Raw genomic sequence first — 16,059 nt, forward strand, 5'->3', positions numbered from 1 at the left:
ATTTTACTTTACATTTTAAATCATTATGTTTTTATAATTGTAATATGTTGTCATGCTTTAAAGAAAATGTACTAAATTGCAACTTCATTACAAATATATTCAAATCCGAGGCAAACAAGTTTCGACGGAAATGACAAAGTATATTTTAGTTTATCATAAATGCATGTCAGAACATTCAGCAGTACTTTAATCATATTTCAAAGACAATAGAAGGAATTATAAAATTATATATAAAGATGAATTTAAGGCCTACTTAAGTGAGTCAAAATGTTTGTGTGTGATATAAATGTACACTATGATATAAGTAGTAAATACTGAGCACAGAATCACAAAAAATTTGATTAATGGTGACCTTTGACCTTGACCACCCATGTTGCGCTCACCTTTGACCTTTCAAAATCTCTGAAATGAAATGAAACCGGTGCGAAACACGTGCTGTACAGATATGGGACGTCCAGGTATGGAAGGTCAAAAGCGGCCCTGGGGAGTTCAGATATGTAAAGTCAAAGGTCAAAAATGGAAACTCCAGGTATGTAATGTCGAAAATGTCAAAATCGACCCCAGAGGACATGAAAGGTCATGGGGAAACAGAGAAATGCCAGATAAAAGGACAAAGACCATAATATTCCCCCGAGATTATGCAAGGTCAAAGGTAAGCGTGACATGGGTGGTCAAGGTCAAAGATCACCATCAGTCAAATTTTTGGTCATTCTGTGCTCTGTATTTACTTCTAATACATGTTCATTTAATTGCAATTAACATGCAAGTTTCTGGAAACATGACATTCAGTTCACAATTAAGTACATTATTTCCATTATAATAGGTACTCTTTTTAAAAGTATGCTAAAGTGAAACAAAATAAATATCCCAGAATGAGAAAAGTGTTATTATATTTAAAGACTCGCCATTACATAAGCACAAACGTACCACTTCCTTATAGCACACGCTGGTGTTTAGAACGCGCACGAGTGGGCAAAAACAGATCTGCGTGTCAATACCTCGTCTATCTCAGAGTCGGTGGCACCCTGACATCACAAACAGAGGCAGAGGAGGCTGAATGATCCATCCCACGATGGGCATAACATACCACAGCGTTCATTAAAAACGGGAGCGTGTGTGTTTGTTTGAGTGGTACTCACACAGGTTAGTCTTTGAACGGCTTTGGGAGATGTTAAAAGGCTCTGAACCCGTTCCTGAACTTCCTCCCACAGGTCAGGAGAACCCAAGAGAGATCTGCAGAAAACAACACGTCATTTATCTAAAAAAAAAAAAAGACATCACTATTAATTTTGCTCATATTTAAGGTCAGTGATTTGAACAACTCATAGGCAACTCATACTGCTATGAACATGAAGTATACTTCAGATTGCATGGCATGGATGTGGTGTGGAAAGTCGGTTCTACAAAAAAACATCAATCGAATCTATTCATGCAACTCTACCTGGGGAACACAGACGCAAACATACCCATTGTGCCTCTGGCAATCCGTACTGGAGTGTTTGGAAGATCCCTCATATCCCATGAGGGAATGATGACGGCCCACTTCCTCTGCGTAGTCGAGGAGATCGTCTGTGTCTGAAGAGTCTTCATCAGCCGTCTGAAATAATGAAGTGCAGTGGCAGTTCATGTCTGGCAACAAGATCTTCATGAGTAAAACAATAGAATATGCAGGTCGAAATAGCCTTGTGACAAAGAAGTGCACTTAATTGTATTGAATGTGATCTTGTAGGGTATATCTTAAAACACTGTACTTGCAGATAATAGAATGCAATTAATATATAATTAATGAAATAAATGGCCACTTAAGTGTACTTAAAGAGAGGGCATTTTAATGACAGATTTCACAGATGGGGCTTAGACTAAGCCAGGATTAGGCCATAGTTCAATTAGGACATTTAAGTAATTTTTTTATAAATGTGCCTTAGAGAAACACACACACAGACCTTCAGGAGCTGGAATCAAAGTGTTTAATGGTCTTGATCCTACAATAAGCTGCTGTGCCCTCTGCTGGCCATCACTAATTCATCAAAAAAACACAACCAGGATCTTAAACCATTTGAACATCATTGTAACCCTGCAGAGCATCAAGGTCCATGTTTCAAGTCTTTGTTTAGAGAAAAAAAATATTTATGTATTTATTTCTGCTCAACATGTGGACCATGTCTGATGAAAAAGTGCACCTAATTCTATTTAATATGAAGTGCACCTAATTTTACTTGTAGCGTACTTCAAATCATAAAAGTATATTTAAAAAAAACTTAACTTGCAGATATTGTAATATGAATTAAAATGCCACTTAAGTGTACTTAAAGAGAGATACTGTGATGACTGTTTTTTCACTATGTTTTAATAATCTTTTGTCATGGTTTACAGTTTTTTTACGATTGCTTAAGCACAATTTTGAAAACAGGGCCCGGTTTGTCAAAACACTACACACAATTAACACAACCCTACACCAAAGTAGCACAACACTTCAGATCATTTGCAAAATGGAACACTTTTGTCAAAACTATACACAACTTTATAAAAACAATATTTTGTTACCATACGAAACACACACATTTCATATGACTTTAATCTTTTTGAACCAGTTACACACTGCTGTTGCTAACCTAAAACACTTTTAGCAAGTCTAATTCTCAGTGATAGTTTGTCATGATTAGATTAGGATTTAATTGTAATATAGTGAAGTAAACTTAGGCGTCCCACAGAGGGGACGGGACATTTATTTTGATGTGTTGACTAACATACTAAAGCACATGTAAAGTACTTTATTATTATAATTGAACTGTAGTGTCTCATTTGAAATTACATTTAAAGTGAATATATTTTAAATATACTAAATTGCAACTTTATGATTACAAATGTGTAATTACAAAAATATTTAAATACATAACTTACCGGTTTTGATACAAATGGCATTGAAGTATAATGTAGTTTATTATAAATGCTTGTCAGTACATTTAGTAGTACACTTAACCATATTTCAAAGCCATTAGAAATAATAATGAAATTGCATATAAAGATGTACTTATTTCCCACTTAAGTGGGTCAAAAACACTCTTAAATTCAACTAATTGCATTTGATATATATTTTAATTATAATACATTTTCATTTAATTTCAAATAACATGCAATTAACTGGCTAAAAACATTGCATTTAATTCAAACTTAAGTATGCAATTTCAAAATATATTATTTATACAATTTCTACTATTAAAGTGTACTTCTTTTTAACAAGGGCATATTAGCAAGTATTTACTGCTGTCCGGTCTGTCAAAAAAAAAAAAAAAAAAGCACAAATGTGACAGATTAGATGGTGTATAAATCTCTATTTAAAAAAATTGACCCTTATGACTGGTTTTGTGGTCCAGGGTCACAAATGAGGAACATCTGAGTGCACACTCAAATACATTAATACAATTCATTTAAAATGTATTTGCATGAATAAAGGTCGCTTTTTAAAGATGTTATTTATTAACTATTCTTACAACCGAATATTATCCATAATCCAGTAATATTTGTGAACCGGTTCAACAGATGAAAAGATTCTCAAAGTAGACATCTTTGATGTCTCAAAGTTTTTATTTTGAAACAGTCCGGAAATTAAATTGGACACAACATGGGAGTTTTGTAGTTTTGTAGCTCATTTGTAGTTTACACTACTTTGTCACACCATCAACACTGCCTTTTAAAATGAAAAACATATATATATATATATATACATCTATGATGTATTTGTATATTTAGTACTTTCAAAAAAATCTCACAGTGGAGCCAAACTGATAAATTAAATTGAGTCTTAAGAAGGAAATAAATAAAATCCTACAATTGTGGACACTGTAGCTGTGGACAATTTAATTATTGCTCAGCTGTTTCCATCTGTGCATCCATATTAAATACTAAATACATCAGTTTATTTCACCAGGCCCGGGATAAAATGACAACAGACAAAATTGGTGTGCATTTGGTTTATATGGTCATTGTCAGGGGCACCAGAAATACAACTGAATACCAAGATTTAAAAAACAAACAAAACAAAACTGCAAATAAAACTTGCACTTCAGATATACAACTTAAAATAAATCTACCCATCTACATTCATTTAGGTACAACAATAAAAGCAAATCAAGGTAACAACAGCATATTAGACTTAGCCGATAACAGAATACACTGTAGTCCCATTTCTCGTCCGACCAGCGAGTGCTGGACTGCACATGCTAGTTAGAAACCATCTAGAAGAGCAAACGCTCATTTATAATCAGAAATGTTTGAAATGAGCTTGACTAGGAAAGATCTGCATATTATTATTATTATTAATGGATACACAACTGCATACAAGCGGAAATCAATTCGAATTGTAACAGTATCAGTGGCATTTTCATTCTATTAGAGCTTTGTAAGAACCATGAAAAACGGCTTCTTAGTAAATTCTTAATAAACATCAGAATTGAATGTCAGGCCGAATGATAAAAACACAAAGGAGATATGATAAATTGAAAGCAAAAGTGCATCTGATACTTCAGTTCTGAGAGCGCTAGGCTGCCAGCATGACGTCTATATATTGTTTTAAAAGGAAGAAAGAGAGGAGATGAGGGTCGTTTCCCTTTGGCTCTATTCTCCATACACACTCTCGTCACTGTAGGCGATGTAAAGGAAGAAATCTTCTTCGTGATGTTCCTGTGTGTGAGAAAGTGTAATTATAAGAGGAACAAACTGATACTGATGTGGACAAACCAATCAGAGTGAAAGAAAGAGCGAGAGATACCTGGTACAGCTGGCCCATGGTGGCGGAGGTCGGGGGAATGACGTTGTTTACGAAGAAGAACAGAGCATCCTCGGCTCTCAGGTGGATTCGCTTTCGGATGAGAAAGTAAAACTGGCCCACTAAAAAAAAATTAGCAGACGCTTTTATCCAAAGTGACTTACAAATGAGGACAACGGAAGCAATCAGAATCAACAACAGAGCAATGATACGCATGTGCTATAACAAGTCTCAGTTAGCTTAACGCAGTACACGTAGCAAGGCTTTTTTTTTATTATTATATAATAAATAAAAAGAAAACAGATAGAATACAATATCAGTATTAGTTGATAAATAGAGTGCGAGTCTAAAAGGGGCAAGTTTTTTTAAAGAATAGAGCGTGCTAGAGTTATCGAGGGTCAAAATACAATAATAATTATAATATCTTCTGATGCAATCAGCTTCATTTTAAATGAACATCATTAAAAAAAAATAAAAAAGAAAACTTTCGAAACATAAAAGCACTTACCCGTCAGGTCAGAGGGGACCAGGTATTTCTTCTTGTCTAGGTCACCTATTCTGGCTTTAGGAGCTTTTTCCACAATTACCTAATACAGAATCAAACAAACACTTGTAAGTGTAGAAAATGTAGTGTACAGTTAAAGAAACAGTTCACCCAAGAGTGAAAATCAGCTGACAGTGTACTCATCTTCAGGTCATCCACGATGTAGATGAGTTTGTTTCTTCATCAGATTTGGAGAAATGTAGCATTGCATCACTTGCTCAGCAATGGATGCTCTGCAGTGAATGGGTGCCGTCAGAATGAGAGTCCAAACAGCTGATAAAAACACCACAATCCACACCACCCCAGTCCATCAGTTATTGCCTTGTGAAGTGAACAGCTTGTATCTATAATATACAAGCAACAACAGTACAGTTCTGAACAAATATGTTGGTGGATTTTGATATGAGAGTATACGGGATGGACTTTTTTGACTCGAGGAAGCAATATTCTGGATTATGGACTCATATTTTGACCAGAAGTTAAAATATCTTGACGAATTTGTGTCTTACAAACAAGCAGCTTTTCACTTCATAAGACATTAACTGATGGACTGGAGTGGTGTGGATTACTTGTGGATTATTGTGATGTTTTTATCAGCTGTTTGGACTCTCATTCTGACGGCACCCATTCACTGCAGAGCATCCACTGGGGAGCAAGTGATGCAATGCTACATTTCTCCAAATCTGTTCTGATGAAGAAAAACTCATCTATATCTTGGATGGTCTGAGGGTGAAATTTGCAGCTAATTTTCTTTCTTGGGTAAACTATTCCTTTAATCCAGCGTTAGATGAAACCGGGAGAAACTACTGGTTTACTTTCAATCGATTTTACTCATTCCTTTCACTTTTCAAGCCCACTATGTGTGATTTTTTTTTGACTCCGAGTAAGAGGATCTGAGAAAAGCTGTGCTATTTTTGATAATTAGGCTGCAGATGAGGAACAAGATAACTAAATGAACCACTTCAGACCCATGACTATTTAAAACTACTACGTTGCTTCACATATGTAAAACATCCATTAGAGGGTCAGAAATTAACCAGGACTTGGGGGAAATGCCACCAAAAGTATAAAATATCTCAGAAAATTGAGTGTTTAATATTTGTTAATTGATTCAGCTGAATCAAGCTGTCTGTTTTATATGGTATCAAACATATTATTAATAATCTTTTGATAGTAACAGGTCCAAACAGGGGAGGGAAAAAAATACTTGAAATTATGGCAATATTTAATCGACTGCTTGTTTTGTTGTTCTTCTGGTTTGGTTATGTATATGGTAAACGAAGCCAGCCTTGTGGATGTAAACATGTTGACTGAAGGACATCTAGGCTATTTTAGGAATCACCACTTCCACATGGTCCTAAATGTATTATTTTACCCCACAAATGCAGTTTAAATAAGACAACAAACACATAATGCACGGCATTACACTACAGGAGTTCAATCTGTCCATAAAGCCTTGAGGATTAAAGCAGATCAGACCATACAAAACACAAACCACCTTAACGAGTATTAAACTGTTCAAAGCAGATTCGATCTGAAAAGAGTGATTTCAAATACGCTATTAGTAAGCATAACACGAACAGACATTTTATTTAAATAATAATAAAGAAGCTGAGAGATCAACAAGGCCCACCGCAGTTTCGCCCTTCATATGCTACTAAAGCTAAACCGGTTTACGTTCGTGTAAAAGACGAATAAACACAAGATGAGTTTGTTTTTATGACGGACAAATCGGTTCAACCGTGTAGATACATCACGCCCTTCACGTTTGTGGTTCACCATAACGCTAGCTTGTTTACACTAACATCAAACCGACTTACAGGAACCCTGTCTGGATATTTCTTCCTGATCTTCTCTCCCTCCGATCGCCTCTTCTCAAAAGGATGCTCTTCTTTGTATTGAAACTTCATGGTTGTTAAAGGAAGAGTAAACTAGTCTTACAAACACACACACAGAGGTGTCAGAGATGTAACCAAGCGCTTCACACACAGCTGCTATGCTTTCCCTTCTGCGCATTGATACGGACGCACTATATTTACATTATTTTTGTCAACTCAAAACAGCATTTTCCCCAAAAATCACACGATTTGATATATTTGATATAAGGCTTATTAAAGATGCTCGACGGCTACTAAAGACGTTTCTGATATCGCGTTATGTTGTGTTCGTAAGGTAGGGACTACTTTTTCCGCTCACGCAGTTATACGAGCGGTGCTCCGGTCAGTCATATGACCGTCTGCCCTCACTTCCGGTATCCGAATTGACGCAGAGGTGCTTTAAAAATGTTACTTGAAATTAAATAAATGTTAACTGGAGTGATCAAATAAAACTTAAAATTAAAATAAAATATAAAAATAAAAGAAAACAAATTTCATTCATACTAAAATAAACACTGGAGCAAATGTGACAAAGGTTATGTACACTCTATGCATAAATTTGTATACTATTGTATAGTTTGTTCTAATAAAAAAAATGACTAATCGCTTCGCTCATAACGTGAGGAAACAGAAATAATTTTATAGATAGACAGATAAACACACACACACACACACGTGTCTGTGTATATATATATATATATATATATTGTCTTGTTGTATAGTACGTGTAAAATCATGTAAAACAAGATTAACAAAAATTATTAAACAAAACAAAAATGGTTTAAGAAAGGATTTTAAACAATTAAAATTGTGTAAGATAGGATTTCTAAATATATTTTTTGTACCCTACCAACAAATTTGCTTATTTATGTTTTGTTTTTAAGCTCGATTCAAACTACTTTTAAGCTTAAAACAAACAAATTTCTATTTTGTTTTCGTTTAGTTTTTCTTTCTTTTTTTAAATGTAAAAAGCCTTTTTTTTTTTTGCATCAAGAGCAAAGGAAACGTGTTGCCTAAAGAATATTTTGCATTAGAAATGGTTTTCTGCAACTGGTCCCTTAAACTTGAAATAAGATAATCAAAGAAAACTGAACCCATAGAATAGGATAGTGACACGTTTTTATTAGTAACGTGCACAGGTCTACGGACTTGTGTCCCAGGAAGCTGCCTTGAGACTTCACAAGTGTTAGATCCAAGTGGTAGGATTTCATAACCAACCACATACATTCTGTAGAGAAGAATTAGCGCAGAAAGGCTTAAAATCTGTCATTCAGCTTCTTCAAAGCTCGTATTCTATTACATCCTCCCTGATAATCATGACCAATTCATTTACTGCCAAGAATAAAATAGGATGAGAACTGACCAGAAGAACAAAACTTTTGCCGCTAAATTGATCTCCATTATCAGTTTCATGACCCTTTAAGTAGTTGCAACCTAAAGTTCAGATGTTCTCAACATTAGATTCATTATATGCATGTATGATCAATCCTTTTAAAGCCAACATTACAATCCATAAAGTGATGCATTTCAGAGTAAAATTAATAGGGTGCTTGATTTCATCCAAACTATTTGGATTCTGTAAAGTTGTCTATAATATAATATGATATGACATATGATATGATATGATATGATATAATATAATATAATATAAGTGACCCTGGACCACAAAAGCAGTCTTAAGTCGCTTGGGTATGTTTTTAGCAATAGCCAAAAAAACATTGTATGGGTCAAAATTATTGATTTTTCTTTTATGCCAAAAATCATTAGGATATTAAGTAAAGATTATGTTCCATGAAGATATTTTGTAAATTTGCTACTGTAAATATATCAAAACTTAATTTTTGATTAGTAATATGCATTGCTAAGAACTTCATTTGGACAACTTTAAAGATGATTTTCTCAATATTTAGATTTTTTTGCACCCTCAGATTCCAGATTTTCAAATTGTTGTATCTCGCCCAATATTGTCCTGTCCTTTTCTCTTTTTTTAAATTGTCATCACAAAAACACTTAAACCAAAATGATTACAGTTAAATGTGTTATATATTTTTTAATGAGTGACTGCTAAGTAACTGTTACCAGAGATTTATTGCTTTGTACATTGAATATGGTTATTACCTGCTGCTATGACTATACCAGCCCTTTTCACAGGTTCTCCCTTGTTTTCTTAATGGAAACTTTTTGCCCCATCCCAGATAAAATCCCACACTACAGGTTACCTTTGGCTAACTGTGCAAAGAAATTGACACAACAGTAACAGTTTAGTAAAGTAAAACAATATAGTCATAGTAAAAAAAAAAAAAAAAACATTTGTAAAAAGGCGTCCAAGTGGTAGGATTTCATAACCAACCACATACATTCTGTAGAGAAGAATTAGCGCAGAAAGGCTTAAAATCTGTCATTCAGCTTCTTCAAAGCTCGTATTCTATTACATCCTCCCTGATAATCATGACAAATTCATTTTCTGCCAAGAATAAAATAGGATGAGAACTAACCAGAAGAATAAAACTTGCCACATAATTTATCTCCATGATCCGAATTTGGACAGGCCTACCATACAGAAGTCATTAAAACCCCAAGACAGTACCTCAATAATAGCATATACAACTCTACCATGATAACCCTGAAATCTACCAGTCGGTCATAATCCATGTCATTAGCAGTTTTCCAGTGAACTCTATTGGATGTGCAGAGTGCTGCTGGCCAGTTCTGAGCAGATCTCCATTCGCACCAGTGCAGTGAGGTATGACGTCCCAAGCTGGGATTGAAAACGCAAGTCACGAAAAGGTCTGTTTTTCTTGCCTCAAATATCTTCAAATATTTAAAAAGAAAAACAGCAGATGTCCTCATACACGCATACCACAAACATAACTTACACACGCGACCAGCATAGGTAGAGCTGTAAGGCAGAGACTCCATTTCGAAGAAGGGGAAAGAAAAAAAAAACCTTGGGAAAAAGTTTCCCCAAAATTTAGCCTGTTCCATCCCCTTTGAGTTCGGGACAGACTCTCCTTCCCTACGGCCGTCACGTAAGGCCGTTTCTGAGAGGTGGAGAGTCGAGGGAGAACGGACAGGCAGATGTCACGAAGGGAAGCAGTTGGAAAAAAACGAAATAAAAGAAGAGCGGACTTGAGGAAAGCCCTCGGTCGGATGATCACCAGAGTCGATGCTGGTGGAGATTCCTGCTCAGGACGGATCGTACATCTGCCGTGAATCTGAGAAGGGAACACATAGTGAAGCGGGGTTCAAGTTAAAGGGTTAGTTCACCCAAAAATGAAAATTAGCCTGTGTTTTACTCACCCTCGAGGCATCCTAGGTGTATATGACTTTCTTCTTTCAGACGAATCCAATCGGAGTTATATTAAAAATTGTCCTGGCTATTCCAAGCTCTATCATTGCAGTGGGTGGGTGTTTCTGTTGAACAGTCCAAAACACGTTAAATAAAGCACGCACATCTGTAATAAAACGTGCCTCACACGGCTCTGGGGGGTGAGTGAAGGCCTCCTGTAGCGAATCCATGCATTTTTGTAAGAAAAATATAGATATTTCAAATGTAATAAACACTTTTCTCTCACTTCTGCTGACTGTCGTATGCGTAAGCGTTCCGGGCGGATGACATAGGACGTATGCGTCGCGCGTGTGCCTCTGAAATACGCTAGTCTCACGAGTTTGTTTACAGGAGCAAAGGAAGCAAAGTTTCCTTACTTTGGAAACCAGTCTCCTCTTGGCTTATATCGAAACCCTCCGACATTTTTCTTTGCAAATCCTCGGTTTGTACTTCTAATTCATGACCGGCGTTTTGTTTTGTTCTCTCGTCGCGCTCGTCACTAATCACGCAACGCCAACGTCATCCGCCGGAACGACTTCCGCTTATGACAGTTAGATGAAAGTGTTTATTACGTTTGAAATATGGATATTTTTCTGACAAAAACGCATGGATTGGCTACAGGAGGCCTTCACTCACCCCCCAGAGCCGTGTGAGGCACATTTTATTACAGATGTGCGCGCTTTATTTAACGTGTTTTGGACTGTTCAACAGAAACACCCACCCACTGCAATGATAGAGCTTGGAATAGCCAGGACCATTTTTAATATAACTCCGATTGGATTCGTCTGAAAGAAGAAAGTACAGATGTGCGCGCTTTATTTAACGTGTTTTGGACTGTTCAACAGAAACACCCACTCACTGCAATGATAGAGCTTGGAATAGCCAGGACCATTTTTAATATAACTCCGATTGGATTCGTCTGAAAGCAGAAAGTCATATACACCTAGGATGCCTCGAGGGTGCGTAAAACACAGGCTAATTTTTATTTTTGGGTGAACTAACCCTTTAACACCATAAAAATTTAAACCGTATAAAAAAAACCACATAAAAAATCTTTACCTTAGTGCATCCAGCATGGGCAGCAGGTTAAGAAGTGCTGTGTCGCTTGGGTCACTAAACCATGACTTTATAGGTATTGCATTATCTATGGGCAAAAAAAACAGGAAAAATTTTACAAATAATCACATATTTATGGAAGCCTGTTTCCACCACTGAATAAAAAAAAAATTTTAAAAAAAGGTAATTGCGAATTTCTCTCTCAATTCTGACTTTTTTTCCCCCCCCACAGTTGTGAGTTTACATCTCGCAAATCTGACTTTTTTCCCAGAATTTTGAAATATAAACTAGCAACTGTGAGAAAATAAAACGTCAGAATTAAGGAACAAACTCGCAATTGCGAGAAAAAAAGTCAGAATTGTAGGACAAAAAGTCGCAATCATCTTTGTCATTTTTTATTCAGTGGCAGAAATGGATTTCCATACATATTCAAAACAAACACACGTTCTAGGGAAGAAGAACGATTTCTCAGTTGACTATATAAATCTTGTAGTTGACTTATAAATCTAAATAAAAAAAAATTGTGACTAATAGTGACAAAAACCCATCACAAAAGTCAATGTGCATTATCCAAGACAGCTCATAATTTATTGATCGGTTCTTCTAAACTGCTACTGTAAAGTGATGTATGAAGTGGTATTGACTGACTGCGGTTTTTCTTTATGGTCATTAAGGTCATGAAATACTAAACTACATTTTCTTGTGTTGCACATTGTAAAAGACAACAGCTACGTTTACGTTCACTGATGGCTCAATCGGATTGAAAATTCTTCATGTGAACACCTCAATCAAACTAATGAAACCAAAACCAAATGAAATTGATTGAATTAAAATGGTGTACACCTGGAATAAATCAACAGAAAAAAATTGAGCATGCAAATGCTTGAATCTGACTATTTTCTCAGTTGGATTTAAAAATACTAAGCACATGGCTGTGATCCGCATGTTTACATAGGTTTTACATCTGAGATTACTTACTGAGACTTACTGAGATTTTGTTTGGAATATGCAAACAAATATGTGAATCGGACTGCAATGCTTCATATAAAGAGAACTTTCAGAATCTGAAATCAGATTAGATTCATTCTGATTAACGAAAATTAGTGCATGTAAACATACCTAGGTGTTAGCATTCATTCATTTTAATTGTAGGAGAAAACAGTTGTCTTCGACAGACATATGCAATCCATCCATACGGTATAAACACAGCAAAATAACAGTCTAAAATGTGTTCAAAATGCAACAGTGCTTTTATATTTTAAGGTTTCTGCAGGTAAATGTAAGCCTTTTTCTAGACCTTTTTAAAACTAAAGAACATTGAAAGAATGAATCGACAAAATATGTCAATATATTCTCTAAATGTGAATGTCTAGGACAGTGTTTCCCAACCTTTTTTTAGTCGCGGCACCCTTTGGAAATGTTAACAAACTTGTGCCAGCAGTGAACTAATTTTCGGCAGCCGGAATTTCGGTGCATCTCTAATTATTGGCGACATCAGAAATGGATATTATATAATAGAAGCTTTTTTGAACATTTTAGCAATTTAAAAATATTAAAAAAGGATTTTTTACACGGCACCCCGGTTGGGAAACACTGGTCTAGGAAACACAGTGAGTTGTATTAGCATACTGAAAAAAAAAGCTCAGCTATGATGGAAATAATCTTCTGATGACACTGCAAAAACCTGATGTTCTTCCTCAGTATTTTTGTCTTGATCTGTCTAAAGATTCTTAAATAAAGATGGATGCATTTAAAACCAGAACAAATATTTGCGAATGGGCTCAGAACACCGTAATTTAAAGAGAAAGCAGGTTTTCATTCTTATTTCATGCATATCTTGGTTTAATAATGTTTAGCTATTTGAAGATATTTGCTTATTGCAGTGCATGCAACATTTAATGCCATAACTTTATGAATTTAAGATTTTCCGCTCTTATTTAAGACCTTTTTAAAGCCTTAATTTGTGGAAGAGCAAATTAAGATTTTTTTTAAGACCTGCAGAAACCCTGTATATATTTTCAATGCAGAGTACAAATGCTTTTATTTGTGCTATAAATTGCAGCTATCACAAGATGTGTATATTTGTATATAACATGCTGTGAGCTTTCAAACCCATATTTGTTTGTGATATTTGCTTATTGCAGTGCATGCAACATTTAATGCCATAACTTTATGAATTTAAGATTTTCCGCTCTGATTTAAGACCTTTTTAAAGCCTTAATTTGTGGAAGAGCAAATTAAGATTTTTTTTTAAGACCTGCAGAAACCCTGTATATATTTTCAATGCAGAGTACAAATGCTTTTATTTGTGCTATAAATTGCAGCTATCACAAGATGTGTATATTTGTATATAACATGCTGTGAGCTTTCAAACCCATATTTGTTTGTGTGTTGCATGCAATAGTGAACAGCGGTGTGCATTTGGGGGAACCTTTGATGCTCGTACATCAATTGTAAAATTGAGTGTAAAATACAACCGTCTTAATCAGAGCCATTGTTGCGTCTCCTCACTTCCCTCTCCAATTTGCAGTTTTTTTTGTTACTATTAAAATCTGTTGTTCAGCTTCTTCAATTACGTCATTCCTGATAATCATGATAGATTCATTTACTGCCAAGAACAATATAGGATGGGAATTGACCACAACAAAAAACTTTTGCTGCTGAATTGATCTCCATGATTGGTTTCATGACCCTTGAAGTAGATTTGCAACCTAAAGTTCAGATGTTCTCAACATTAGATTAATTATATGCATGTGTGATCAATACTTTTAAAGCCAGCATTATAATTTACTTCCATAAAGTGATGCATTTCAGAGTAAAATTATTGGATTCTGTAAAGTTCGTCTTTATATGACTACATAATATATAACATATAAATCCTGTATTAAATCTGATGTTTGCTTATGGTTCACATTGCTGTGACGCTGAACATGATAAACATGTCGAGGGTGAAATGGCCTGAAGTACACAAGCACATCATGCAGAGAGACCAGCTAGACAACCGCTCACACACACACACACACACACACACACACGTTAATCCTGCAAAAGTGCACTACACAATACAGCGTGCTGCTGAAATCAGGTCTAGTTTTACCTGGATGACTGCGATATGCTCCCGGCGAGTTGTCAAGAATGACTATACTTGATAAGTCATCATGTACAACGGACAGGTCTTTAATATAACTACCTGAATCCAGCGTACAGTGCTGCACAAGATAAAGACAACACAAAAAAAAGACAAAACATAAATTGCATTTCCTTTACGAATTTCTTCCATTTTCATTCTTCTCATGGCAAATGTTAATGCAAAATGAAACAGCAAGAGTTTCAGTGGTTACCTGTCTATAGTATCTTCTTTTCAGGATTCCCTTGTTGTTATCCAGCTTATCAGCTACTGCAGAACCATAGATCTCCATACTAGCAGTGAACACTACTAATTCATACCACTGACTGACCACCTCCAGGAAGAAGTCCACATGCGGCCTTTTATGCACAAAGAATCTGACCGGGTGTTTGTCTATTACCACCTGAAAAACAACAACAGCTTATATGAGAAAAATGAAAAAAAGACATGGAGTTTTTTTTTTTTAACTAATAATACAATACTACTACTACTACTACTACTACTAATAATAATGCATTATTATTATTATTATTATTATTGTAACACATTACAATAAGTTTACATTTGTTAATATTAGTTAACTACATTAGTTAACATGAACTAAACAATGAACAAAATACTTGTAAAGCATTTATTAATCTTAGTAATGAATAAGATTAAGAACAGAATTAAGAACAGACATTTCCAAGAATTACCCCGGCCTAGAATCATAATTGTTTTAATTGTTTATGGGATGCACCGAATGTTCGGCAACCGAAATTATTTGGCCGAAAATAGCGGAAAAGACCAAATAAATTGTACCGAACAATGACATGACGCTATCAAATAGCAACCAGCGCAGAGTGAGAGGCACGCACTCTTTATTATGCAGCACACACGTCAGCAGTGTGGAAGCATTTAAACTGTCGGAGAAGCAAAAATCATTACAAGCACCGACAGCGAGAGACTGTTTAGGACTGCAGCGCATGTCTTCGATGAGAAGAGGAAGGGGTGATTGTTGCTCGTTACTGTATGATGATTGAAATCGCGAAATGGCCTTAAACAATTAGTAAATAAACTGCAGAACGTTATGTTTTCTAAATCACGCACGCATTGCTGCACGAACTTGCAGCGGATCTGCTTCTTAACCAGGGTTCAAAGTCCAAAGCGAAAATCTGCACTGAAACACTGTTACTCGTCAGTTGCTCAGTCACATTGTTATGAATTTTTACAAGGCATGTGACAATGCGATACGTGCGACGTATTCGTAATGAGACTCATTTATAAATCTGCTGTTGTCAGGTCTAAGCATTGAGGTCTTCCTGCGCGTTTCCGCCAAAATAAAAGTTGACAAAAAGCAAGAACTCCATCAACATTCATAAA

At 35.6% G+C, this 16,059-nt stretch overlaps 2 protein-coding genes across 2 annotated transcripts in view; both read right to left on the reverse strand.

Annotated features, from left to right (window-relative positions):
• Window positions 1-3,956: 3,956 nt before the first annotated feature.
• On the reverse strand, window positions 3,957-7,327 carry gabarapb (GABA(A) receptor-associated protein b). Its single transcript, XM_016550075.1, has 4 exons — window positions 7,130-7,327; window positions 5,274-5,352; window positions 4,769-4,887; window positions 3,957-4,680 (listed from the first exon to the last, which is right to left on the reverse strand). Exons 1-4 carry the CDS (start codon window positions 7,217-7,219, stop codon window positions 4,615-4,617), a joined length of 354 nt encoding a protein of 117 aa, XP_016405561.1. The 5' UTR covers window positions 7,220-7,327; the 3' UTR covers window positions 3,957-4,614.
• Window positions 7,328-9,170: 1,843 nt separating this feature from the next.
• The window catches only part of LOC107738355 (CTD nuclear envelope phosphatase 1A-like), an 11,545-nt gene continuing 4,656 nt past the window's right edge, over window positions 9,171-16,059 (reverse strand). Inside the window, exons 5-8 of the mRNA XM_016550102.1 lie at window positions 14,912-15,100; window positions 14,668-14,779; window positions 11,574-11,658; window positions 9,171-10,401 (exon numbers count right to left, since the gene is read on the reverse strand). Of these exons, the coding sequence (XP_016405588.1) occupies window positions 10,341-10,401; window positions 11,574-11,658; window positions 14,668-14,779; window positions 14,912-15,100 (447 nt within the window). The 3' untranslated portion in view covers window positions 9,171-10,340. The remainder of the gene's footprint in view (window positions 10,402-11,573; window positions 11,659-14,667; window positions 14,780-14,911; window positions 15,101-16,059) is intronic.

The sequence above is a fragment of the Sinocyclocheilus rhinocerous genome, unplaced genomic scaffold (assembly GCF_001515625.1).
Source record: "Sinocyclocheilus rhinocerous isolate Xijiao unplaced genomic scaffold, SAMN03320098_v1.1 scaffold1065, whole genome shotgun sequence".
NCBI lineage: Eukaryota > Metazoa > Chordata > Actinopteri > Cypriniformes > Cyprinidae > Sinocyclocheilus > Sinocyclocheilus rhinocerous.